The sequence below is a fragment of the Sus scrofa genome, chromosome 7, assembly GCF_054392235.1.
Source record: "Sus scrofa isolate SSC_HxYL_T2T_F1_AM1 chromosome 7, Sscrofa_HxYL_maternal_Yorkshire_Landrace_v2.0, whole genome shotgun sequence".
Classification (NCBI taxonomy): domain Eukaryota; kingdom Metazoa; phylum Chordata; class Mammalia; order Artiodactyla; family Suidae; genus Sus; species Sus scrofa.
Genome location: NC_139389.1, coordinates 115,092,080 through 115,106,267, shown reverse-complemented (window position 1 = coordinate 115,106,267; position 14,188 = coordinate 115,092,080). Strand labels below are relative to the sequence as shown.

At 40.1% G+C, this 14,188-nt stretch overlaps 1 protein-coding gene and 1 long non-coding RNA gene across 3 annotated transcripts in view; one reads left to right on the top strand and one right to left on the bottom strand.

Moving 5' to 3' along the window:
* LOC110261640 (uncharacterized) overlaps positions 1–13,863 on the bottom strand; it is a 33,505-nt gene extending 19,642 nt beyond the window's left edge. Inside the window, exon 1 of the long non-coding RNA XR_014811243.1 lies at positions 13,790–13,863. This is a non-coding gene — a long non-coding RNA (uncharacterized LOC110261640). The remainder of the gene's footprint in view (positions 1–13,789) is intronic.
* Positions 12,461–14,188, top strand: part of GTF2A1 (general transcription factor IIA subunit 1) — a 46,004-nt gene continuing 44,276 nt past the window's right edge. For both annotated transcript variants that reach the window (XR_014811240.1, XM_021099583.2), the window contains exon 1: positions 12,461–12,846. Coding sequence is in view for 1 of the 2 variants with exons in the window: in XM_021099583.2 (XP_020955242.1) it covers positions 12,817–12,846 (30 nt within the window). In the remaining variant the exon portion in view is untranslated. The remainder of the gene's footprint in view (positions 12,847–14,188) is intronic.

The following is a 14,188-nucleotide window of genomic DNA, read 5'->3' as shown; positions in this document are numbered from 1 at the left end:
CTAATCACTAGGAAAATGCCAATCAATACTACAATCGGATGCCACCTTACAACCATTAGGATGACTACTATTAAAAAAAAGAAAGAAAACATGCTAACAGTGAAATATTAGAAAAGGAATATAAAAATACAATACCTTTCAAAGTTGTACCCCCCCAAAAATGAAATATCTAGGAATAAACCTGACTAAGGAGGTGAAAGACATATGCTGAGAATGCAAAACATTAATCAAGGAAATAAAAGAGGATTCAAAGAAATGGAAAGATATTTCATGCTCCTGGATTGGAATAATTAATATTGCTAAAATGGTCATACTACCAAAAGCAATCTACAGATTCAATGCAATCTTTATCATATTACCCATGTCATTTTTCACGGAATCAGAACAAACAATCCAAAAACTTATATGGAACCATAAAAGACCCAGAACTGCCAAAGCAATCCTGAGGAACAAAAACCAAGCAAGATGCATAACTCTCCCAGACTTCAGACACCATTACAAAGCTACAGTACTCAAGACAATGTAGTACTGGTACCAAAACAGACATACAGACCAATGGAACAAAATAGAGAATCCAGAAATAAACCCAGACACCTATGGTCAATTCATTACTGACAAAGGAGACAAGAATATAAAATGGGAAAAAGATAGTTTCTCCAACAAGTGGTGCTGGGAAAACTGGATAGTTGCATGTAATTCAATGAAACTAGAACATGCCCTCACACCATGCACAAAAAATAAACTCAAAACGGCTTAAAAGACTTAAACATAAGACAATACACCATAAAACTTCTAGAAGAGAAACAGGCAAAACATTCTCTGACATCAACCATACAAATGTTTTCTTAGATCAGTCTCCCAAGGCAACAGAAATAAAAGCAAAAATAAACCAATGGGACCTAATCAAACTGGCAAGCTTTTGCATAGCGAAGGAAACCATGAACGAAAAAACAAAAAGACAACCTACACAATGAGAGCAAATGGTTTCAAATGATGCAACTGACAAGGGCTTAATCTCTGAAATATACAAACAACTTATGCAACTCAACAAAACCAACAATCCAATTGAAAAATGGGCAAAAGACCTGAATAGATGAAATGTGCCAATAGGCACATGAAAAAATGCTCAACATCACTGATTCTTAGAGAAATACAAATCAAAACTACTATGAGGTACCACCTGACACCTGTCAGAATGGCCATCATTAACAAGTCAACAAATAACAAATGCTGGAGAGGGTGAGGAGAAAAGGGTACCCTCCTTCACTGTTGGTGGGAATACAAGTTGGTAACAACCATTATGGAAAACAGTATGGAGGTTCCTCAGAAAACTAAATATAGAACTACCATATAATCCAGCAATCCCACTCCTGGGCATATATCCAGACAAAAATTTCACTGAAAAAGATACATGCACCCCTATGTTCACTGGAGCACTACTGACAGATGAATGTATTAAGAAGATATGGTATATATACACAAAGGAATACTATTCAGCCATAAAAAAACAATGCTATTTGCAGCAACATGGATGGAACAAGAGACTCTCATACTCAGTGAACTAAGAGAAAAACAAATACCATATAATATCACTTTTATTTGGAATCTAGTAAATGGCACAAATGAACCAATCTACAGAAAAGAAACAAACTCATGGACTTAGAGAAGAGACTTGTGTTGCCATGGGATAGGCTGGGAGTTTGGGTAAATCATTGCATATGGAGTTGGTAGGCAATGAGATCCTGCTGTATAGCACAGGGAACTATAAATAGTCACTTGTTATGGAACATGATGAAGAATAATGTAAAAACAAGAATGTGTGTGTGTGTGTGTGTGTACGTATACATATATATATATACACATATATATATATGTAAACTGGGTCACTTTGCTGTACAGCAGAAATTGACAGAACACTGTAAATCAACTATAATAGAAAGAATAAAAATCTTACCAAAGCAAAAACAGAAAATAAATGCATGGGAGGATGTGGGGACATTGGAGCACCTTTGCAGTGACAGTAGGAATGTAAAATCATATAGTCACTATGGACTGTATGACAGTTCTTCCAAAAAATTAAAGATAGAATTACCACATGATCTAGCAATTCTACTTCCGGGTTTAAACCCAAAAGAACTGAAAGCAAGGTCTTGAAGAGATATTTGTACACCCAGGTTTATAGAAGCATATTCAAAATAACTAAAACACAGAAGCCAAACCAAGAATCTACTGACGGATGAATGGATAAAATTTGGTATATACATACAATGGAGTATTACCCAGTTTTAAAAAGGAAGGAGATTTTGGAGTTCCTGCTGTGGCACAGTGGGAACAAATCTGACTAGAAACCATAAGGTTGCAGGTTTGATCCCTGGCCTTGATCAGTGGGTTAAGGATCCGGCGTTGCTGTGAGCTGCGGTGTAGGTCACAGATGTGGCTTGGGTCCTGCGTGGCTATGGCTACGGCGTAGGCCAGCGACTGCAACTCCGATTCGATCCCTAGCCTGGGAACCTCCAAATGCTGCAAGTGCAGCGCTTAAAAAAAAAAAAAAAAGGTAAGGAAATTTGGACACAGCTACAACATGGATGGACTTTGAGGACATTACGCTACGTGAAATGTCAGTTACAACAGGGCAAATACTAGGGAGAGGGTCAAGATGATGGAGCAGAAAGACCCTGAGTTCATCTCTCATTGGCACAACAAAATAACAACTATTTGGAGAACAATCACTGATGAAAAAGACCAGGACCTAACAGAAAGGTAATGCACAGAGTTTCAGTTCTGCAAGATAAAGAGTTCTGGAGATGCACTGTGGTGACAGTTTCATAACAATGTGAACGTGTTTAGTACCACTGACTGATACACTTAAAAATGGTTAAGATGGGAGTTGCCGTTGTGGCTCAGTGGAAACAAATCTGACTAGTATCCATGAGGATGCAGGTTCGACCCCTGGCCTTGCTCAGTGGGTTAAGGATCCAGCATCGCCATGAGCTGTGGTGTAGGTCGCAGATGCGGCTCAGATCTGGCGTTGCTGTGGCTGTGGTGTAGGCAGGCAGCTAGGAACCTCCATATGCCATGGGCGCAGCCCTATAAAGACCATAAAAAAAAAAAAAAAAAAAAAAAAGGTTAAAGATGGTGAATTTTATGTTATGTGTATTTTATTAAAATAAAAACCACTGGGGAAAAAAAATCAACTAACACCATTCCCCACCACCAAATACAAATCCATTTCTGTGCTCTAACAACAAAACTTCTCAAGGAGTTCCTGCTGTGATGCAGCAGGTTAAGGATTCAGCATTGTCTGTGCAAGGACTTGGATTCAATTCCAGGCCTGGGAACTTCCATTTGCTCCAAGTGCAGCACCCCCAGTCCCTGCCCCCCAAATTGTCCTATTTGCTCTTACCATTTCCTTATTTCTTATTTTCTTTTCAATCCACTGCAACTTATCTTCCATCTCTATCACTACACTATAATGGCTTTTGTCAATGCCCTTCAATTTGATAAATCCAAGACCTTTTTTTATCATTATTTTATTTGCTTCTCAGCAGCTCTGGACAGCATTAACCACTCTCTTTTTGGATCTTTCTCCCTAGTCTATTCTCTAAATTTCAGCATGCTTCCGCTTTCTCCCCTTTCACTACTCACACAATCTCACACATTCCATGGCTGTAAGTACCTATACAGGCAAAATTATTTACAAATCTTTATCTCCAGGTCAGCTTACAGAGCTCTAAGCTTGTATCCAACCATTTATTATTGTCTTCATTTGAACGTTTACCAGCATGTAAACCTAACCAAAACAGAACTTTTCTTATCCAAACATGTTTTTTCCCTCAATTTTCCCAACCTTAGTGCAGGACATCAACAACCTCCTAGTTACTTCACAGAAAACTATGAGGTATCTTTATTCATTTTGTATTCTTCACGTTCCACCCAAAGCAAGCCTAAGTGGATCTCTTTTCAGAACGTGTTATGACTCTGTCGCTACTCTTCTCACCTGAATTTCTACAACTGCCTGACATTATATATTTTACTTACTTATCCTGTTTATTGCCTGTCTCACAAACCTAATGAGCTTTATGAGTGAAGGGAATTTGATCTGTTTGTTCTTTATTACACCATACAACTATTTGCGGAATGAATGGAAGAAAAGTCTAGTGGGAATAAGACATGCAAAAAGTAATTATACTTCTTTTAAAAGAGGAGAATATGTACAAAATTTAGAAAAGACAGTATTTCCAGGCCTTGGAATTAGGGAAAGCTTTAGTCTTTCTCTTTGTGTGAAAGAAAAACTAAGTACCAGAATAAAGAACATGGGGAAAATGTCCGTCTTAAATTTCCCTATAAAATATATGTTGAAACAAAACACACAAAAAATATATCAAATACTATCACTTTCCAAATGATTCTTTTCCAAGAGTATAAGGAAATAATGCCAAGGGAAACCATAGAAGGAATTAAAGGTTTCAAGAGTTGATTTTTTCAGAAAGGAAGAAGGGATACAGATATGTGAAGAAAGACACTATAAGTGTGTAGTATGAAGAAAGATACAGAAAACAAATATTAAAAAACAAATAATTCTTTTTTTGAGGAATGAGAAAGGAGGTTGGTTTCAACTTTACTGCACATCTGTGTAAGATCTTTATAAATTCAAGAAGATATTAGAGACAACCAAGTGGGTGGGTAACCTGTGACTAGCGATTGATACATAACAGGTGGAAACCCTAAGACTTATCAACTCTATTTCTAAGAATCCATCCTACAAAGATAATAAAAAGGTATATGAAGGGGCACATACAAGGAACATACAAGGATATTGTTGCAGCAATGTTTAAAATAGAAAAAAAAAAGCTTAACTGCACCTTCTAGAAAACCATTAAATAAATTATTGTATATTCATACTATGAAATTCCATTCAGCCATCAAAAACATCTGAGTCACCTTGAAATTCACTAGTCTAAAAACAGGTCTGTGATTGACTGGGTCTATGAAAAAAGCAAATTGCCTGTAAAACCAAAAGCTTTTTTAAATTTTGTAATTTTTATTTTTTTCATTATAGCTGGTTTACAGTGTTCTGTCAATTTTCTACTGGGTGACCCAGTTAAAAAAAATAATAAAAAATAAAATCAAAAGCATCATTCCATTTTTGTATTCACCTATCTAGAGACAGGTACAGGAAAAACCTATGTGATAGACTGTGAGCAGAGGCAGGAACACAGGCATTTCATTTTTTATTTTATATAATTTTTAATCGATAGTTTTTGGTAATTTAACTTTTATTTTGTTGTTGCCCCCACTCCCAATAAAATATTTTTTAAATGTTACGACTGGCTAAGGTTAAAATTAAGAGGGATACATATGGAGATTAAGAACATTCTGAAATTGTTTAAAATGCTCTATATTTGATCATCATTATCCAATCACATTTTTTAAAAGTCAGATATTAATTCTCATTTGATTTTTTTAAAGTTAATATTGGGAGAATGCAAATACATCAAGGTCATTGAACAGAGGCTGTTTGGTATTCTGTAATTATTGTATTAAAAAAGAAAAACAGGAGTTCCCTGGGGGCCTGGCAGTTAAGTATCTGGCATTGTCACTGCTGTGGTGCAGGTTCAATGCCGCCTGGGAAATTCTGCATGCCCTGAGGCAGCCAAGAAAAAGGAAAAATAAAAACAAAGGAAGAAAGGGAGACTAAGAGAAGAGAAAAAAAGGGAAGGAAAGCATGTTAACGGAAGTTAAGGGAAAACAGGAAAGAGTTAGAAGGGACTTGACTATGTTGTCACTTGCTAAAACTAGAATTAACAAGCAAGTATGTTATAAATTTTATCCTTTAAAAATAAAACCATTGTTGGTGATAAACACCACTAAGGAGGCAACGAAATATACAAAGAAGAAATGAAACACTACTCCAGGGACTGTGGTTTCCTAGTCCTGTATTCTATCTGGGCTCCGGTTTATTTTGCCATCCTGTGGCCAAATTAGAGTATTGATTTGATTTTTATCACACACTACAAAATATCTTAAGTCTGAAAATCTATTCTTCAAACTTGAGATTTACTGAGGTAGGGCAATGCATTTTACACTTCACAAATGAGCAATTAACTCTTTGCCTAGAGATTTATGTAAAGCCTCAGTCTTAAACAATCTGAGTCATTTCAGGAAAGTGACAATTTTCAACTGATGTAGAAACAGAGAAATCAGTTATTCAAATGATATAGCCTCAAGAACTGGTGAAAATGTATTTATTTAGAGTATAATATATAGGATTTTTTGGCTGCACCCATTGCACACAAAAGTTCCCAGGTCAGGGATGGAACCCTTACTGCTATAGCCACAGCAGTGAAAATGCCAGATCCTTAGATTATGTGTTTTACCTCAAATTGGAATTGCTTTCTTCTTTCATCTAATTTTACAAATGAAAAAAATTTACAAGTTCAAAAGATAGATATTAGTTTGCTAATTGGTCAACTCAGTTCATAAGTGTGTTCTGTGAGTTCCTGTTGAGCCACAGCGGAAACGAATCTGACTAGTATGCATGAGGATGCGGGTAGGATCCATGGCCTCGCTCAGTGGGTGGGGGATCTGGCACTGCCGTGAGCTGTGGTGTAGGTCAAAGATGAGGCTCAGATCCCTCACTGCTGTGGCTGTGGTGCAGGTCAGCAGCTACAACTCCAATTCGACCCCTAGCTTGGGAACTTCCATATGCTACAGGGACAGCCCTAAAAAAGTTAAAAAAAAAGTGTGTTTTGATTCCTCATATTTGTTCCACTCCACTGGTTAACATGCTCTAGACAGAGACAAGATAGAACTCATTTAATTTTCAGTACCATTATTGTTGTTGTTGGCGTCTCCAACCTTTAGCGAGAACCTACTTTGTGCCAATCACTGTGTTGAGAGGCCTTACATGCATTATTTCTTAATTTTCCTACAACTCTCTGAAGTTACAGATGAGGTAACTTGCCTATGATTGTAACAAGGACAAGCATCTTGGCTCATGCTCTTAGGTACTGCTATACCACTATCCCTGTCAATATACACAGCCTCTTCTACTAATTTATTGTGCAATGACAGTGGCGTGGGCCCAATTTAATTTATTCTTCTATCTAACAAAGAGAGTTATACCATTGACCCATTAAGTAAAATAGAAAGATTTCCCCTTCCCAATATTCTAACACTAAAAATGGTTACCTTCCATTTTCTTGTTTTATTAAAGCACTTAAAATGTAAAAGTTATGCAGAACTGTTTTGATTAGAGACTCTTGCTACAAAGTGACCATTCTTGCCAAATTCAATCATTGAGTACGTGCTATTTGGAATAGGAAATGGGTGACTTTCAACTAATGTACAAACAGAGAAATCAAATGATTTAATAAATGGCTTTTTGATAATGCTTTTATGAAAGCAATTATATTTAGCTGGACAAAAATCTTGGTTTCAAGTATCAATTTTGTATATGCTATAGTTTCTTCTCCCAAATGAAGCATAATACATTATATAATTAACATATATTTGATATACTTAGGGAGCAACATAATCTGATTCAAAACCTCCTGAATTGATAGTTTCTTATTTCTAAAACAGAAGGAAAGAGTTTTGAACCTGGACCTTTAAAATTTCATGAGGGAGTTCCACTGTGGCTCAGTGAGTTACAAACTGGACTAGTATCCATGAGGATGTGGGTTAGATCCCTGGCTTTACTCAGTGGGTTAAGGATCCAGTGTTGCTATGAGCTGTGGTGTAGGTTTCAGATGTGGCTCGGATCTGGCATTACTGTGGTTATGGTGTAGGCTGGCTCCGATTCAATCCCTGGCCCAGGAAACTCCATATGCCACAAGTAGTGTGGCCACAAAAAGCCAGAGAGAAAGTGAGAGTGAGAGAGAGAGAGAGACAGAGAGAGAGGCAGAGAGAGAGAAAGACAGAAAGACAGACAGACAGAAAGAAAAAAAGAAAGAAAGAAAGAAAAAAAGAAAGAAAGAAAGAAAGAAAGAAAGAAAATTTCATGAGTAAACCTTGGGCAAGTCACTTCGTAATCCAAGTCTGTTTTCTAACCATAACAAAAGGATAATATTACTATTACTCACCTTTTTGGACTGTTACATGTTTTAAAGAAGATACCATATAATTAAATCTTTTAACTAAATCCATTATTATTATTATTGCTTCTCAACTTGGCAGGAAACACAAAATGGCAAATTCCTTTTTTTTTTTTTTTAAATTTCTGTTTTTCCTGTTTAAACACTTTTTTCCCCCCCTTGTTGACTATGTCCTTATTTGAAGAACCATCCAACATTAATCCAGACTCTTGTTCTTGAGAAGGGTTTCTGGGAGAAAATGACGGTGTCCAATTCAAATTAACTGAGGATATTACTCACCTCATTAAGGTTACAAGTTTTAAAGGAGATACCACATAAGCAAAAATAAACAAATAGGACCTAACAAATTAATAAGCTTTTGCACAACAAAGGAAACTATAAACAAATGGAAAAAAAAGACAACCTATGGAATGGGAGAAAATACCTGCAAGTGATGCAATCAGCAAGGGGTTAATATCCAAAACATACAAACAACTCATACAACTGAATTATTGAAAAAACAAGCAACCCAATCAAAAAAATGAGCAGAAGACCTCGACAGACATTTCTCCAAAGAAGGCATACAGATGATTAACAGGCACATGAAAAGATACTTAACAACCCTAATCATTAGAGAAATGTAAAGCAAACCACAATGAGGTACCACCTCACATAGATCAGAATGGCTATCATCAGAAAGTCTACAAATAATAAATGCTGGAGAGTGAAGATAAAAGGGACCCCTCCTACACTGCTGGGAATGTAAACTGGTGCAGCAACTATGGAAAACAGTATGGAGATTCCTTAAAAAACTAAAAATAGAGCTATCATAGAATCCAGCAATCCCATTCCTGGGCATATATCTGGAAAAGACAAAAACTCTAATTTGAAAAGATACATGCACTCCAACATTCATAGCAGCACTATTTATAACAGCCAAGACATGGAAACAATCTAAGTGCCTCTCAACAGCTGACTGGCTTATGATGTTGTCAGAGTTGTCTTGTGGTGCTTCAGGTTAAGGATCCGGCATTGCCACTGAAGCAGCCTGGATCGCTGCTGTGGCGTGGGTTCAATCTTGGCCCGGGAATTTTCACATGCCGCAATGTGGTGTGTATATACATATATATATATATATTTACAGTGGAATATTACTTGGTCATAAAAATATTACCATTTCAGCAATACAGATGAACCTAGAGATTTTTATACTTAGTAAGTCAAAGACAAACGTTTTATGATATCACTTGTGTGTGGTATCTGAAAAATAACCCAAACAAGTTTATATTCAAACTGAAACAGACTTACAGACGTAGAAAATAAACTAGTGTTTATCAAAGGGGAAGGTGGAGGGATAAACTAGGAGTATGGAATTAACAAATACAAACTCTGACACATAAAATAGATAAGCAACAAGGATTTACTAATTGCACAGGAAACTATATTCAGTATCTTGTAATAACCTATAATGGAAAATAATCTGAAAAAAAATTAACAATCACTTGGCAGTAGGCCTGAAACTGACAAAATATTGTGAATCAACTATACTTCAAATCAAAATTAGGTGAACCCGAATATAACTTCATTTGGTTGGACTGAAATACATGTGTTTTTAATATCTTGAAAGAATGCTGTAATTATGTAGTATACTTCACAATAAGGCTTTCACTAGGATTAGCAAGTTTGAGATATGCTCTTTCTTCTCAATTTCTGTATTCTCCAAAAGAACCCAATACTACTGAACCTATAAGGGCTGTATGATGCCTAAATATGCCACATCATTTGCTTTATTTAGTCATTTATTATTTTAATTTAAGCCAATTTCCATGAATAGTCTCTTTAGATTTTCCTCTCTCTTGGCATTGTTGCTTAAATAGTCATTTGGACAGTAAAACATTTAACTGTTTAGACATATTAAGGTTTGGTGTCATTTTGCTTATGGTATATTAAAATTTATGCATTGAGTTTTTCCTTTTCTTTTGTTTGGCAGTTATCAGGTGTAAAACAGAATATTAATATTAAAAGAAGTGACTTTATATCCTCCAATATAAAACATTTAAAAAAAAAGATTCATCTAGAAGAGAGCACTATTATGTAACTAAGTACATGATACTACAAAGTACAAGTTCACAAACTGAAAAGCCAGTATAAATGTTTCACGTAAGGAACTGCTAAAATGAGAACAGTTATTTAAGCTTTCAGGTACAATGAAGAAAAAGTTCACATACAAACAATTTAGTGCAATGCTACAGTCAATCTTAAATGGGAAGAGTTTTCTGTTCACAAATGTTCAGTTTTGTGAATTCATGAACTTTAGCCTCCAAATTATTCAGACCCACCATTTTGGTGAAAGATCAGAAAATGTCTTTTTCTGAAACTAAACTGGCTGACACAAACGTATCCCAACTGAAGAAATCCTATAGCTAAATGAAGATTGTAAAACAATAAACTGGAATGTAATCCATGATGGTTTACTTGGTAGTCATACTGTGGGGTGAAGAGAAGACATTTGGGAAAACTTTAATCAAGGTATTGTTGCAAATTAGAGTGTGTAAAGAGAAGCTGATGCAGAGCCTCCAAGGAGTCTGAAGGTCTTAAATGGAGGTCATAAATAGGTTTTTTCCCCTTTTAAATTCAAGAACTATATTCAATTATTTCATAGGTCAGACCCAATCAGAGAATACCTGTCCTTATTCTCTTTAGGAATATTTCTGAGGGAAGTAAATCTCATATATTCTACCCCATGTCCTGTTTGCAGTGATCCTAGTTTTAACTGATGTCAAAACACTTGATCAATTTAGTTAAGAATACTAAGTGATAGGGAAGAAAAAGAGGTGAAAGGTGAGGGATTCCATGTACAAACAGTACTACTTAAATAAGGAGGTAAAAAGTCCTCTTAAAATGGTAAGAAATTAAAGACATGGGTTAATTTAACTTTTCGGGCCAATGGTCACTTGAATATTACATGAATTACAAATGGTGATGGAATCATAATTTTATATAATAGTATAGGACAATATGATTTCCTATGGTCTTATCTCTTTCAGTGTTCCCAAAGAGGCCACTGTGCAGGGAACTGAAAAGCAACTGATCTTTCTCAAATCTTCTTTCAGGAGCATAAGTTTGACATTTTGTTTTGCTTTGCTTTTTGAGGATCAACTCCCTCACTTGTCCAGACTGCATTCCATGTCACTCGCAATTCCTAGGGACAAGAAAATTAGGAACTGTTGAGTTCTGTCTTCTAAACAGAGTATTCCGTTTTGCGTGAAATGCTGATATAAAGGCGGGATTAGCTTGGGCAGAGCAGGTCAAACGCCTACTGAGTTGCCCTTGAATACATGGCCATTTTCTACCTGCTCTCTTGCAGCCATGAGAGTTGATGGGTCAAGGGCAAGTATTCAAGATGTTAGCACGTGCTGAACATATGGAATCACTGAATTTTTGCAACATTTAAAAAAAAAAAAAACCAGGAAAAGTTGTGCGGTCATAATCCAGGTGGTGACCTTTTTTGGGGGGTTAGTTTTAACATTTCTACCACCTTGAGAAGTTATTTGAAGTAAGTGGGCTTGGAGAGGCCGGGACTCTGGGGAACGGAAATTTAAAGAGACTTTGTAGTTGTACTGATGGAGACAGACAACTCTGCTGGCTTCAGGGATTATTAATTGTGGAATGTAATAATATGTAATAATTGTTGAATGTAGTAAGAGGGGAACCAAATCAGTTCCCTTTCAGGAACTCATACACAATTTTGCAAGCGAAAGGCCCACCCTCAGCAAGGCGTGCTAACGCTTCAGCAACTAGGAGTCTGACCTTAGCTCACGCTCGGAGATGACTCCGCACTTAAAACTTTTGCCGGAAGCCGGGCCACGTGACCCGCCCTTTTCCACAGCCATGCCTAGCGGGGCAGCCGCCAGAGCTCCTACATTTCCTAGCCCCTCCAGCGTGGGACAGCTCAGAATCTCCCGACAGGAGGCGGAATCAGCTAGGTTTCGACTCGAGCGTCGCCACAACTCACGCTTTTCTCCAACAGAGCTTTGCAAGTTCTTCATCCCAAAACAGCAGCCGGAGACTTCCGCCTGGTTGCCGACCACGTGATCACGCGACATTTGGGGAGACCGCGGTCGGACTTCCCTACTTAAGTCCCCGGGTCCCGCCCACACAACACCCTCCCCTGAGCGTGACGACGCGGCTCGCGGCGGCCTCCGCCCCGGCGCGCCTGCGCACGCGGCTCTCGCGGTGTCTTGCGCTCAGCCCCGCCCACCTCTGCCCCCGCCCTTTCCGCCCCTCCCTCCCCCTCCGCCCTGTCTCTCGGCGGCAGCGGCGGCAGCGGCGGCTCGCGCAGCTCGTTGGCTCACTATATAAAGGGAGAAGCGGGCGGACCGGACGGCTGGAGCTGCAGCCGGTGGCGGCAGCGGCGGCGCGGGGAGCGGCGACCAGTGGTGGTTTCCCTCCTTGGCGCGGGGTGGGGAGCGGGCAACGCCCCCCAAACCCCAGAAGGGTCGTGCCCTTTTTTTTTTTAAGGGCGATCCTCGAGTTTTTAGCTCCGGGAGGACTGCCCCCTCCTCTTCCTCCCCTCGCCGATCCCCTCTAATCCAGCAGGATCCGATTTTGTTTAAAATTCCCCCCCCAATTTTGCGGTGGCTTGGGTCACCCTCTGGGTGTTTTTTTTTTTTTTTTTTCGTTTTGTTTTTATCTTGTTTTCTCGGGGCTTGCCCCCCTCTTGTTTGTGTTGTGTGTGGAAATGGCGAACTCGGCAAATACAAACACCGTGGTAAGGACGTGGTTCGGTGGCCGGCGGGGGCTTCGTTCAGGCGGCAGCAACGGCCGGACCGGGCGGGGGCGGGGACGGCGGCGACTCCCGGCCTCAACTCTCAGCTGCCCGCGCGGCTGCCGCCGCTGCCGCCGCCGCTTCCCGCCTCGGGCGGAGCGGGCCGGGGCGCGGGGCGGCGGGCGCGGGGGGGTGCCGAGGGCTCGGGGCCGCGGCGGCAGGGAGGGCGGGGGTGCCGGCGGGGCCTGGAACTGCCGCGGGGCGGTCCGGGCCGCTGAGGCGGTTGAGGCCGGGATGAGCGCGCGGCCCTGGCCCCAGACCCCATCCGCCAGGAGGGAGGGCGGGAGGGGAGCCTCCGCTTCCTCCCCGAAGCGGGTCCTGCCGCGCTGGCTGGAGAAGGGCTCTCCGAGCAGCCTCAAAACAAAAACCGTGTCTTGGGAACTGGGCGAATCCCCAAGACCCACCGCGATCCACTTTAACGCAGTGGAAGGCTAATGGCTACTTGGGGGTTACTTTGGGTGTTGTGGCGGGTTGTGCTTAGGAGGCTTCACTGGGGCCATTTTACGTTTAAGAAAAAAAAAAAAAAAAAAAGGACGAAGGTTGAAAAGCACTTATCTCGGTTCCTTCCGAATCGGTAAAATGGCGAAGGGGAAGCAACCCCCCCCATCGTATCTTCGACTAGCAAAAACACCAAAACAAACAAAGCTTACAGTGGTCAAAGTGCCCCCACTTTCGCCTCGAAATTTGCCTACTTCTCACCGTTTGTCCCTTTTTTCTTACTTGCGATCACGTAGGTTTGCAAAAAGCAGTCACATAAATAACCTTTTCAGTCACCAACGCAATGTGATCACTAGTCCACCCCACTCTCTTATTTTTATTGTGACAATAAAACACGTTTTTGCCCGGTCCCAAATGCAGACAAGCCCGCGGCCGCCCGACTCCGTACCGTTGACGACTCGGGTCGATCCATCATGGCTGCGGCCGCTTACCCTGCCTTTCAGTCCCTGAGCCTTGTGGTCCTCCTCCCTTTGGCTGCCCTGTTTATATAGAGCCATTGCCGCTCTCTAATATAGACTCTGCCAGGATGGGAAGGTGCTTTTCAGGCCTACGTCACCGCCTCTCCATTTAAACACCAGATCCGGCTTTAAATAGTGAGAGCTGCTGAGAGCGGGGCTGGGAGGTGCGTGCTCTCGAGGCGAGAGGCAGGCGTGTGTAGAGCTCAATTTATTTCCAAGTCCTTTCGTACTCTAATTTCATACCCAATCGGGGCTGCTTTAGGAGCCCTAAGTTTTTGTTTTGATGCAGCAGCTGGGACTTAACCTTTGTTAGGGGAAAATAGAATTGC